The sequence below is a fragment of the Ricinus communis genome, chromosome 6, assembly GCF_019578655.1.
Source record: "Ricinus communis isolate WT05 ecotype wild-type chromosome 6, ASM1957865v1, whole genome shotgun sequence".
Lineage (NCBI taxonomy): Eukaryota > Viridiplantae > Streptophyta > Magnoliopsida > Malpighiales > Euphorbiaceae > Ricinus > Ricinus communis.
Window position 1 is genome coordinate 21,143,376 of NC_063261.1, and position 13,475 is coordinate 21,156,850.

At 33.5% G+C, this 13,475-nt stretch overlaps 2 protein-coding genes across 11 annotated transcripts; one reads left to right on the forward strand and one right to left on the reverse strand.

The window, feature by feature from the left end:
• The first annotated feature begins 116 nt into the window (after positions 1–116).
• Positions 117–5,932, forward strand: LOC8259531. Of its 6 annotated transcripts, none has more exons than XM_048375686.1 (13): positions 117–390; positions 475–639; positions 984–1,082; positions 1,203–1,340; positions 1,444–1,512; positions 1,620–1,692; positions 1,817–1,880; positions 2,580–2,790; positions 3,334–3,447; positions 4,098–4,229; positions 4,367–4,447; positions 4,757–4,873; positions 5,360–5,932. In XM_048375686.1, exons 1-13 carry the CDS (start codon positions 283–285, stop codon positions 5,435–5,437), a joined length of 1,449 nt encoding a protein of 482 aa, XP_048231643.1. In that variant the 5' UTR covers positions 117–282; the 3' UTR covers positions 5,438–5,932. The 6 variants fall into 6 exon arrangements, with proteins under 6 accessions (XP_048231643.1, XP_048231642.1, XP_048231644.1 ...); XM_048375685.1 differs by having other exon boundaries at positions 118–390; positions 1,778–1,880; XM_015720285.3 differs by having other exon boundaries at positions 122–390; positions 1,592–1,688; positions 1,778–1,880.
• Positions 5,840–8,803, reverse strand: LOC8259530 (phosphoglucan phosphatase LSF2, chloroplastic). 5 transcript variants are annotated; one of them, XR_001535336.3, is made up of 6 exons: positions 8,471–8,803; positions 7,224–7,429; positions 6,878–7,048; positions 6,525–6,737; positions 6,266–6,427; positions 5,840–6,164 (listed from the first exon to the last, which is right to left on the reverse strand). XR_001535336.3 is itself a non-coding variant. In XM_002520800.4 (5 exons), exons 1-4 carry the CDS (start codon positions 8,748–8,750, stop codon positions 6,534–6,536), a joined length of 861 nt encoding a protein of 286 aa, XP_002520846.1. In that variant the 5' UTR covers positions 8,751–8,802; the 3' UTR covers positions 5,840–6,161; positions 6,525–6,533. The 5 variants fall into 5 exon arrangements, 2 of the variants coding, with proteins under 2 accessions (XP_002520846.1, XP_015575773.1); XR_003079335.2 differs by having other exon boundaries at positions 5,840–6,161; positions 6,266–6,432; XR_001535335.3 differs by having other exon boundaries at positions 6,266–6,432.
• Between the last annotated feature and the right edge of the window lie 4,672 nt (positions 8,804–13,475).

Consider the following 13,475-nt stretch of genomic DNA (forward strand, 5'->3'; position numbering starts at 1 on the left):
ATAATATATATAAATAGAATGCGTATATTAATTTCGTAAATCCCCCGAGGACCTTGCATGAAAATGTAGAAAGAATTATAGGGGGTTAAAAGTTAAACCTTTCGGACATTACGGGGTTCTGAAGTAATTAAAAAGTTTGGTTCTGGTAATTCTGCAAGAAGAGAGAGAGAGAGACTTAAGAACTGAAATTGACCTTATAGAAAGCTGTACTTACACCATTAACAACTCCTAAATTGATCCCTGAATTCTCCAATTCATATTCATAGATATATAGAAAGAAAAATGGTAATATTGAGCAGGTGCCGATTAGATGCGATTCTCTCCAAATTAGTCTCCGTGCACCCTCACGAAGTCTCACCTCTACTCCACTCATCCTCGTGTTTCTTCTTCGTAATAATCTCTCTTTTGATTCTATTCATTCATTTGAGTTCTTGAAGTTGAATTCTGTATAATTTTTTTAACCATTTGTTACAGATTTTAAGCGCGTATTTTGTAGTGTTACCTTTACGCGATGAAGGAGCAATATCACTCGGGTTATCGAATCTACCTGGTCTTTTTGTTGGATCTTTAGCTTTAACTTTGATCGCTGCTCCTTTGTCTACTCTTATTTTCTCTTTGCCTAATTTATCCAAATTAAAGGTACCTTTTTTCCCCTTATTTTACTACTGCTATTACTATTGTTTAATCATAAGTTATAAGAATGTGCTTGCAAACTGGAATGTCTAAGAATTTTGCAACAATTCAATGTAATTCAGTTTCCATTTAGTCAATTCTCATGTTTCTAAAGTTCATATAGCTAGAATGCAATTCCATTTAGTCAATTCTCGTGTTTTCTAATGATTTCTTTTTTTTCTTTTTATTTGTTAATGGAAATGGTTTTTTCATTTCCTTTTTCTTTTTCTGTTTATAATTATTATTTAAAAAAAATATATTAATGTCCTTATACATATAGCCTTTGTAACAGGTGCTTTTTGAAATTTCAGGGTTTACTTTTAATTCACAGGTTTTTTAGTGTATCACTTGTTCTATTCTTCGTTTTATGGCATTCTTCAGCTGGTGGAATTTCGACATTCAGAACCAAGGTACTATAGCATGACTTCTAAGATGAGACATTGTGGTTTTCTAATACCTTTTTCCTACTTTTCTTCATTATTCTCTGAAATTTGATTATTTTGATTCATGAGTTTAAATTTAATGTGTAGGGTACAGTTTCCATATCCACCGAACTAAAGGAGGATCTAAATGTTGATGTTAGTCAAACTGATTCTCCTATGGGTTCTGGCGATTGGGGTAACCATGGATGGTTTTACATTTCTGTGAGAATTGGTTTATTTCTCTGGGTATGGTTACTGATTAGTTTCTTGCTTTTGGCTTTTGCTAGCTAATTGCCAAGTATCTTCAAGTTTAGGTTATAGTAAATTTCTTTGCTGTTTTGTTTTTTAGGTTGCTCTGCTTAATCTCATTACTATCTCTTCAACTTGGGCTAGAGTAATTGATGTGATGGATAGTGAGGTCAGTATTAACTGACATGGCATCTTAAAAAGAATTGTGGTTGTCTTAATCTGCATTTAACATTGGTTTTCACATTCAGTCAGGTTCAAGATTGTTTGGGTTCATAGGTGCTGGTGCTACACTTGGACAGCTTTTTGGATCATTGTTTGCCACAGGAATGGCTTGGCTGGGGCCATGTATGTAAGCTTTTTCAATCATATGATGTAAAGCTTCCACATTTTTATTTATCTTATGTTGCTTTAAACCATGGGCTGGTTCTTTGCAGTTCTACTTTTATTTGCGGCTTTGTTGATGGAACTTGCAGCACAGGCATCAAAAGGAATTAAGAAAGATATGTCCGAACTTCCTGAAGAATTATCTCCTATAAGGTCATCTATCTTTTTGTATTTTTTTGCTTCATGTAGTATGTGTTAGTTGCTATAAGTTGAATATTTGTATAGTTGGGAGTTGCCATAGGCACTGATCCATTTATGTAATTTGCTCTGGAATGAGTACCTACTGTTGAGATTAACAAATTACAACTAGTTGCTAAAAGCATCTTGATAGCTGCAGATGAGATTGTGTATTGTATCATATTTATATAATAGAAGATATGTCAATGCATGCACACATGAATGAGCCATGGCTTGCGTCTAGTGATTAGTTGTATAGTCTATCTGTCCACATGTAGGTCAAGTCCTAGATGCATCTGAAGCCTTTCCTTTCAACAACATATGATGAAACGATCATGAATTTTATTTCAATTCCTGTAGTTCTATTTAATACCTTTTATTTTTCTTCTCTCTGTCTTTCTTGTTTCCCAGCATAGAGTTGTCTTTTGGTCTTGGAGAATGCATTTGGACAGTCTTGACCATCTATGAACTCTTGCACTAGTCAATTTGATATGTATGATAAATGTGCTTCTCATATTACTTTGTGGAAGATTAATTGGTACAATTGGCCGAATGTTATTCTTCAAGGAAACTTCTTTGAAGAGGACTTGTAAATCGATTTTCATAACTGAAATTTTACATTTTTTTGCTGGTAGACCCTAATTTCTGTGAATGACTGTTTGCTTATGGGTACAGAAAGGCTGACCCCGATGAGCAAAGTAAGACTGATGACGAAAGAGAAGCATCTTTGAAAATACTTTCTCCAAAGTCACCTACATCTAGAATGAAGCCTCAGCTTTCAAGCATCTTGGATGGAGTTTGGCTTATACTATCTTCAACTTATTTATTGTATGTGTCCTTATTCCTCTGGCTGAGTGCCGTCGTCTCATCATTCTTCTATTTTCAGGTAAAATAAACTTTTTGTTCGACTGAATAGCTAGGAAATATGAGTCGTACAAGAATGGAGAACTACCGAGATTATGTTTTTCCTTCACAATCCATTCATTTGTTCATCAGGAAAATAAGGGGAGATAAAATGAGAGAAAAATGCTAAGAAGGACTCACTATAGACGTTATATTATTACTTAGTTTCTTATGCGCTAAATTTTAGGGCACTTGGCAGGCAAGGGTAAGAAACTAACCATATTGGAATGGTATGGAAAATAGTTGCTTCCCAAAACAAAATGTTATACCAACTATAATGTCGGATGCGTTACAATTAAAATACTTCTATGCTTAGACTCCAGTACAATTAAAATTCATATTTGGGAATCGTTGCTTTTGGTTGCAATCAACACTCAGTTGATTCGAGTTTGATTTGTTGCCTTTGGGGCCTTGGCAGGTTTCTCCCTTTTGGTTGTGGCATCTTATTTACATGCTTTTGCTTGGACAATGTACAATGCTTGTCCTCTAACTGTTGATTTCCCTTTCTTCATCTTTGCAAGTGTAGAAAGTGACTGTAATTGCCATGACTGTTACAAGTTCTGTTGGCAGAAGAAGATTGTTCGCCCAGATAAATAGCTTCATTGCTGTTTTTATCCTTGCTGGACAACTTACTCTAACGGTATGCTATTGTTTAATGAGTTCTTTACGATAGAAGACATGTTAAAATTTTGTTAATGGTGCAGTCTTGAATCTTTAACTAATTGTTCGCTTTTGGAAAGAAAAGTACAAACACCAACTTTTAGCCTTAAATTTGGAGTCTTATCCTTGAGGTCTTGGCGCTGGTAGATGCCATAGTAAAGCTCAAATTTCCTCATAGCTTGTGTTGTGGTTAATGGAATCAATGTGTTTTCATTAGTTATATCTACTTGAAAGAAAACTTTCTTCTTCAAAATAATGGCTGCTTACCAGAAGGCAATTATTATATAAGGTGTAATAATTATCTAAAAAATGTTCTCTATGATAAGCATACGGGTTTTGTTGACTTAATTTGAAAATAATGTCCTTTTATTATTATTCCCACTTGGTGCTAGTAATTATGCACGCATATATGGGAATCAAAGTTAATCTTATCACGATGTTTTAAGAGACATAATACTTCAGAAGCTTGATTCCAGATTCTGGAAGTTACTGTCATGCTCTGGCAGCTTTAAAAAAAAGAAGAAGAAGAAGAAAAGCTATGGGATAAATTTCGTTATTCCTTAGTTTTCTAGGGGCTAAGTCGTATTATTATAGTTCATCTCTTTATTCCACTTATCACAACACATACAGGGGCGCATCCTTACTATTTCTGGGGTTACTACAGCTATATGCTCGACTCCAGTTGTTGCGTTTCTAAATTTAATTGCTGTTGCTGTTTGGCCAACATGGGTAGCTGTTGCCATCTGTGAGACATTAAGGAAGGTTTGTCACAATTGCTGATTTCTCTTTGTTCCTTCATTGGCCTTTTATTTTTACCAGTATTAGAGGCAAACTGTGTTGGTCAAGAAAGTTAAAGGTCACTCTGGGATCTCACGGTTCCTTTTTTCTTTACTTTGCAGGTGGTAACTTATGTGGTGACCAGGCCTGGAAGAGAACTTCTGTTTACTGTTGTTTCACAGGAAGAGAAATATAAAGCAAAGGTTTGCAAACCTTTCCCGTTCTGAATGTCATGTTTATGTGAATCAGCAACAGTGTCATCTATACTTTTCCCCGCCCACCATTTTTATCCTCATTCTATTTTATATATTTGTGGAATTGTAATCCATCACAGAGACGATCTTGAAACTCCTTTATGCATGGATGAACAGTGCTTCTATTTTCTAACTAATGCCAAGACATATCATGCTACATACTTTATATGTGCACTTATTCATCAGGTGTCTTATGTTGTATTGCTGCTAGGTGGAATAGTTGGAGTATCAAAACTTCATGGTTTTATGGTGTTGCAGGTGTGCATAGATGTAATAGTTCAACGGCTTGGAGATGCCACAGCAGCTGGAATGTACAAACTATTATTTAGCACTCTTCATGGAAGGACCTCAACTGTCTGCCTTTATGCTTTGCCAGTACGTATAATTGTGTTGTCTTTATACTCCTCTTCCATACTAACCGTCTCTTTTTGAAATAAAAAAAATTCCAATTATCTGCCACTTTTTATGTATCCAATGCAACTTTAATTTTTTATTTTCTATTTTATCCTTGTATTGAAATAGGTGTAATAGATTTTACAATATCTGTAGAAGGGTAATTTAGTCTAATTTAGCTAGTTTTTCCCTATTATTAAGCTTATTAAATACTTTCTTAATCCAAGTGAACTACTAAAAAACAATAGTTAATATGGAATGGAAGGAATATTTCTGAAATATGGTGGATCATTAATCCAATAGACTTCTAATTATATTGGATGGTTTTTGAACCCTTTTTCTTATACCAGCTCATTTCTATGCAGTCATTCTTTGAATGTTCTGAATTCTTTTGGACATTTCATTCCTATAAATTGTATTTCTTCAACCAAGAAATATGAAGGTTTGACATTTCTCTTTGGTCTCCAGGTCTGTTTAATTTGGATAATCACGGCATTCCATCTAGGACAGCGGCAAGTACAACTTGCCAAGCTCCAGAACGTCTGACTAGGCTAAATTCCTAAAATGTTATTTGTGTACAGATTTTTGTTTAGCAGCTGCAGACATAAAGCAAATTTGATTTTCCTTTTAGTAACAACCATGATTATACGAGCATTTAATTAGTGGCATTGAAAGGAAGAGCATATTACCACTTCACAGTGAACAAATTTTGTGCAGCCCCCCTTTTTGCTCGATTTGATCAAGAACCACCTTCATTATCAAGATATTACCAAGACAAATGCAGAAATCTATGATGACAAGAGAGATCGACTTCTTGTTCTTTCCACACTTTATAGCAGCACAATGATGAATAAAGAATCAAGAAAAACATATAGACTGATGCTGAGGCGAAATCAAGAAAAACATATGGACTGATGCTGAGGTGAAATCAAGAAACTAGTCATCTGCTAACTAGAGAAACTGAATTTTTTATTTTATTTTCTGTTCTGTAACATCTACAATATATATTTGGTTATTGAACTAAATGTTATCTCGATGGTATATAAATTCTAACGTAATGTAACAGTGGAAAGCTCGTTCTCGGTGCTAACCGGCCAAAACTAGAAGGTAAACAACATTTTCTGTAATAAGAAAGATTTCTTTTATAATAGGTTCCTGACTTTGAGTGGAACACCATGATATTGCTTCCCAAGCTGTTCCCATTGCACAGGCCTTGCATTCTACATTGTTGCTTCTTATTAACTGCCTTCTCATGTTTGTAGCTTGTGATCTCCTGGTCAAGAAGGTTTCAGTAATCATCATATATATCGAAAAAGTATGCATCACGCCATAATCCAAAGGACAGAAATGGAGTAAAATACAATAACCACTGACCATCAACAATCTTAGAGAAGCTGGTATAAGTAAACCTGCAGGCTTGATTTTATTGCTTTTCATTGTAATTTCGTCAATGGATTTTGCTGGCTGTGGTATATTGAAGCTCATACAAAAGTCTTGAGAGGGTTCAAATGGTCTACAAGCAGGGTTGAAAAGTTGCTAGACTAGAAAAAAGGTCCAAGTTCATGAATGGTACAGGTAAAATATGACACAGATATCAGCTCAATTGAAGCATTGCAGGACTACAAATGCTTACCTGAAGGTTTCAAGTTCCCCGGAGGGCACGAACACGATCCTGAATCAAGCTCCTCTCCCAATCTGCTATATCTTCAAAAGCATGTTCTGGAAGATTCTCGAATGGTTCTTTCCATGGATCATTCTTGGCAAGATCATAGGTAGCTCCTCGGATCGATCTTTTGTTAGGTCCACAAGGTCGTTGTGAAGTTAGTTCATCATATGCAGCGTTCAGCTGTTTAACAGCCATAAATGATTATTAACATAAAAAATTGTTGGATGTAGCGAATCATTATCCAGAAAAAAACCTGAAATTTCCTAACAGGCCAAGAAGTGAAATAAAATATTTAGCAAAAATAGTTGAGGACCACTGACATTCATGTCGCAGAACCAGAACATGTAAGCAATTGTAACGGCAGGAGCCCTTCCCAGTCCGGCTGTGCAATGCACATAAACTCTGCCTTTCCCCTCGGAAATGGCCCATTCCAATGAAGAAACAGCCTTAGGTAATATACTTCTCAATGAATCTGGATCAAAATCTTTCGCCTGAAGTATAAAAAATTGGTCCCCAAATCATATCATTTAACAAAAACAAAGTAACTGGTAGATTTTAGAATGTATTCATACACATATCCAAAAAAATTTAAGAAAAAGAAAGGCTCATTCAAAATATAGCATTCCAGAGTCTTGTATATGTTTCAAATGATTAATGTTTGCTTACAGGCCTTCTCATGTGACGGATGCCAAGTTCTTGACATCTTTCTCTTATAGACTGCAAGTCAATCCCCCAATATTCAATGTCAGAATCCTGCTGCAGATTTAGAATGTATGCTACATTCTCTTCATGTTTCAGATGATCTATATCTTCAGATTTTTGAGGCTGGGAGCCCACAATCAAATTGTTGGTTATCAGTGTGTAGTTCATACCTGAATTCATGAACTAAGCAATGAGAGAACTTAAACAACAGCATAATGTTGGAAGCTAATCAGGTTTGTTCCAACCAAGACACACTGATAATGGTGAAATCCATTGCCAAGTTCCAACTGTCTAGGGATAGGTACAATATCCTGTGGTTTCATTTTTTAACAACTTTAAGTGTGTTTTTATCTTAGACAAAAGAAAAAGTATATGATTACAAAGTTTAACAAAAATAAATATCTTACTATTAAAAAGTTATGATTCCCAAGTCATCTTCTTTAGATCAATGATTATGTCCATACTTAAAGTTGTCAAAAAAATAAAACCACAGGATACCTTTTTATATTTTTCCCAAAGTTCTATGTGCACAGGCTATTGAATATGCACACATAGTTAATAGTAAGCAAATACTAGAACTTCCTTGTAAGTAGCTGGATATTGACATTTCTCATCAACTTCACAAACATACAGTTTAAAGTAGAGAACTACTTCAGCAACTTTGATTTGGGTTTAGATTTGTGAATCTATTTTGACTTTAATCAGAACTTGATGTTGGAAATTGCAGCATTATTCAAAAATGGTTAAGCCCATTAAAATATAGGACATGGAACAAAAAGCACATAAAAAGGTAGATCCTATACATATGTTAGGCACAGTATTGAAGCTTTATCAGATAATATAAAATAAACCAAGTTTAAAAGCAAGCCATCTAGATCCGGATCCATTCTGAAATAATAGAGGCTCCTTCATCATTTCCAATGCACATCAATTATAACAAACTGAAAAACCATTAAAGAAAATTGCACAAGTATTGGGTTGCCATAAATATAGCAGCTAAACACCATAATCTGTAACAATTAACATTAACCCAACTTTTCCATTGAAAATTGCTTGTATATCAAAGGAAACAAGAACTCAAAATCATATGTCCATATCCACTATTTATCCAATCTGCTTACTATTCAATCCAGCAATTGAAACTTGAACGAAAATAATATATGGAAATGAAATAAACATTGAGAACAAAGTAAAGGGTAGAATAAACTGACCAAGATCATGATGATATTCATACGGGTTTCTCATCATCCTTTTCATGGCTATATTGTAATCGTCCATTCTGTTGTTTGAGCTCAAAGAGAAGTGTTTTCTTGTGGGATTTTCTTCAACTCCACTATCTGTTAGCTTACAATTGATCCTACCCATCTTGTAGCAATTCTTTGAAACCATAAATTTGCAAGTTGATTTCTTTCTTATCAAGAACACTTCTTTACCATGTGGGTAAGTGAACAGTAATGAAGACAGGGAGATGCAGTTAGTAGCAGCAGCCATTTTCTTTTTTCCTCCCTCTGATTCCTCAACTTTCTGTTAAATTATGTGGGCTTCACAGATTTCTCTATCACGTAAATCGTTTGACCTTATTACCCTTTTTCCCCATGTTTACCATAATACCCCTTCCTAAATAAACAATTGAAAAACAACTATAACAAGCAGCTGCAAGATTCAAGCAGAGACATTCTACTTGTTAAACTGAGCTTTGATGCCACTATTTTGTAGAGGAACTGCTCATCCGAACACTTGTCTAGATGTGAAGTATGAAGCCAATGTTTGAGTAGAATACTTGTCTAAGAAACTCCATAAAGTAGCTCCATAACTTCGGAGAGCTCGTATTATAAAAAGATGAGAAGAAAGTATCAGCAATAACGAATTTTATTAGGACAATCATGATGTTCATATGGATCTATTATGCGCCTTGCATCTAGCATTAAGTAGACTTCATATAATAATGGTGATAGTTCTACTCTGTCTTTTATTTAATTTCTTCTAGAACAATTACAAACAATTTTTTGAATATGGAACTGCTACCAGAAATTCAATGCATAGCGTTCACTTTGTATTTTTGAATAATCTCACTTTTCAACTATTCGTAGTTCTGCGGGTGTCATTTTATGATTCTAATTTTCTTCCTTAGCTGTGTGAAGCATATTCTGTCATGGGTTTATCTTTACTATCTCTCATTGCAGCTGCAATTTTAGTACCAATACATGTATATGATGTCAAAAGAAAACACAAAGTTCAATGAAAACATGGTTTAATGTGTTTGTATATAGTAGAAAATGATAATAATGGAGTCCGAGACCTGTTCCCTGGGTGAGCTACGTGGGTTCAGGCCAATTCAATTCAATCCAGCTTGGAGTTTATCCTAAGACCCAAGCTGAGTTCTTCCTTAATAATCAAATCCAGTTTATTAATTAAGCTAGGCCTTGAAAAGGGACTAATTTTCAAGTCCATCTCATTTTAAAGCTAACCCTTTAACAGATTGGATTAGATTGATTTACAAGAAGAAATAAATACATTCAATTCAAGTACAAAAAATCAAAGATATACATGCACACAAACAAGTCTACTAAATACTTAATTCAGGGAATTGAACACTTATTTTTTTCTGTCACAGACAGCAATCAATATTTAAGATTTACTTTCTTCTATATGTTGTCGAATAGAATAACATCATAATTATGCCTTTCAGAAATGAACTTTTGCTTCATGGTATTCTTTCCTTTCCATCAAGTTAAGCTCCACTTGAAAAGATCCAAGCTAAGCTACTTTTGAATATTATTCAGCAGGGAACATAGAAAATCTGCTAAACTATACATACATGAAATGAATCCAACCCATGTACATTATATATGTCTAATGCCATTATCTTTTGTGGGGTGTCCAGTACTTGAGGGTGACTTAAAATCCTCCCACATTTGATGGCTTAGGCTAATATTAGTTAATTTTGAAGAAGAATTACTCTTTTTGCATGTGAATTATATCAGCCTATAAATGTGGGTTGTTGGCGATGGGAAATTTTTTTGATCTGATTCAATGTAAACATATGCCCCCAAAATTCATTGATGTGATGACACTAGTGGTTGACAAGTAGAATTAGTTTGGCCACATAAATTTGATTTTCTTAACTCTATTCAACACATTGATTGACATTTTCACTTGGAACTTGTCTAGTTAGTTGTATTTGCATAACTCTCTTGTTAGTATGTACTGTTAAGATGATGGAATTTCTACCCTTAATCCATCCTAGTGAAATTTAAAAAGAATATATGTATATACTAATTTCTAATTTATAATCATTATTTTAAAGTAGATATACATGTGTTATAATATAGTAGTGAATCTGCTATGTTTATAGTATATCATTTTCCTCAGTTCAATTCTAGGGATTCAATTACTACAGATGTTTATCAAGGCTGAGCATGAACGTTACATTATTGAGTTATACGTTTTGCTGAGAAGAAACAATAAAGATCGATTCAACTAAGTGTGCATATTATTAAATTTGTTGTTGTTGAAGAAGAGCAATGCTATGAATCACTGCCCTATACATTTTTACTCTGCAATATCACCAAAATCTAATGAAATAGAGTTTGTTTTTTAAGTGGTTTAGCAAATAAGGAACTACTAGTATTTAGTGGGATCATCCGTAATACCTCAAATCTCATGGCTAATTGCATCACTTCGATAATCGATTCGAATCAATTTTTAATTTTTAATTATTTTATATTAAAATATCATCAAATCATTTATAGATAATCAAATTCAAATTGCACAAGTTTGAATATATCAAATATATTAGTCAATGGAGTTTGAACTTTTATAAAAATCAGACTTAATTGAATTTGAAATTTTGGTTTTGAGATTAAATTGTAATCTTCGTTTTCAAAAAAGAAGAAAGAAGCAGTTGGGATTCCAGTGGACTTGGCTGGATTAGACCCTAATTATATCTTCCTATATACTAGTTTGTTGGCCACTCGCCTTCTTCATTTCTACAAGTTGATGTGCCAAAGCATTGGCAGGTGTATATAATAAACTGAACCTGCCTTACATAATGCACGTTGGTTAAAAATGGACAGTTGTTCAGACATATAAATAAAAACAAAAAGAGAGAGAGAGAGAATATGGGTGCAATTTAGTACTATGAAGATGTCAATTTTCTCCTATCTTGTAATGTCTGAGTTGTTGTCACTAACTTCACATGAGAATCCAAAAGTACATATTCCCATTTATCTTCTTTGTTATTTTTTGATCTTGAAAACCTCCAAAAATACCCTTTTTTAAAAATAAAATTATATGTGTGTGTATATATATATACACAGACATAATAAAAGATGAAAACTAATATATACATATGTTATGTTCCATGTCAGACCAACAATGAGGCAAAGAATATGTTCCTTCTTTTCAATTCATCCTTTTTCTTGGTTTTATTTTCCCACCAAACAAGAATCATAGTGGATGCAAGAATTAGAACAGAATAAGTGGTCATGTAATGTTTTGTGGAAGCTATTAATGTACATCATTAGTACGTGTCTTTTGGTAATTAAGGATTCTCAAAGTGTTACTAATTCTTTTTGTTGCATCAATTAATTGCAATTTGATTACAGTAACATGTTTAGAATTAGAAACCCACTGATCCAACACAACAACACGTGTGTGGCTTGTAAATTTCATCTCTCACTTCCCACTTGCTTGTTTCTTTGGATATCAATATGGTCTCTTTTTGCTCAGTTGAAAGATGGAGACAACCAGACATGTTCTTAGCAAAGGCTCTCTCATTTTTCTTTTTACTAAAATACTACTTTTCCACTTCTATAATCTATTCCTTAAGCTTACCTCATTTCTTCTTTTTCCTTTTAATCACCCAATAACTCTATTTCATTTTTTTATTTTATTTTGCAATTTAGAACAATTGGTAGCTATGTAACAGAAAAAAAAAAAAACTCAAACTTCAATTCACTTTTAGTGAAAAAAAAAAATGACTTGAAATATAATACGTTAAATATCATTCAGAGACGATCCTAGTTAATCCTAATATAAATAAGAAGATAATGAAATAAAATGATTTGTGTGAAGCTTAACTTTTGAAGTGGTAATCAATAATATATTAATTCGACAGATAATTACTCTGCAAAACACATGCTTTGGCAAGTGAATTAGATAAATGTTTGAGATGAGGAATTTGAAAGAAAACCATAGCTTAGTCCTCTTGAGAAATTGATGGAAGACATAAGCATTGATTAGAAAAGCAAGCCTATAATATTAATGAAAACAAATCTTGATAGCAATGATCTGCACTGAGATAGAGCTATAAAGAAAATATTAAGGAAGAAAAAAGCATGTTACCTGCTATTACTTTCACCACTACTGAACCAGCTTTTAAGATTATTAATCACAAAACCAAAGAAAATCTAAGCTTTTATGTAATGGATGGATGGCTTAATCAGCCTCCTTTAAGTTTATTATATAGGTTTAATGCATACCATAAACAATCTTATCTTCTAGCCCATCAAAATCTTATATATGTATACATTATTTTCTTGGTAGAAAGAAAGGGTTCTTGTATTGCCCTATGATATATCAATTGTGTTGAGTTAGGTAGCAGGGCCCTATGTCCAATGAAGCTGGAAGCAATTTTGGTTGCCTGCCTGCCTTCCAGCCCTACTCACCATTACTTTCTTGGCTGAATATAAATTTATCACTGACTAAGACATTATTCCCTTTCTCTCTTTCTCTAATCAGGGAACCCAAACACAACACCACCACCAACATACTATTTCCCCTGCATCTCTTATTTTAACAACAGCTCAATTCCATTGATATATTAAATAACTCTTTTTCTCTTTTAAGCAAATGAATATATAAGGTTAAAGCAAGAGGAGCTCAAATTCAAAGTATTAGGTATTTTGTTCAATTTAATTTTATTTAATATATCATCATTGTCAGTAACGACTGAGTAATTGATCGTTTAATAATTAATTTCATTAGTGAAATATGTTTATCATTGTGTTAAATATATATAATGTATCACCATTTTCATATGCTAATTAAAGTATGCGATTAAATTAATTTACTTTTTTCTTCTTACATGAAATTTTTTATCACTAAAAATGAAGAGAAAGTCAAGAGTATAGTCCCCCTTTCAGAAAAAGGCCACCTAAATAATACAATTAAATCAAGAGCATAAATAGTTATCATATCTAACTCACATGGGTC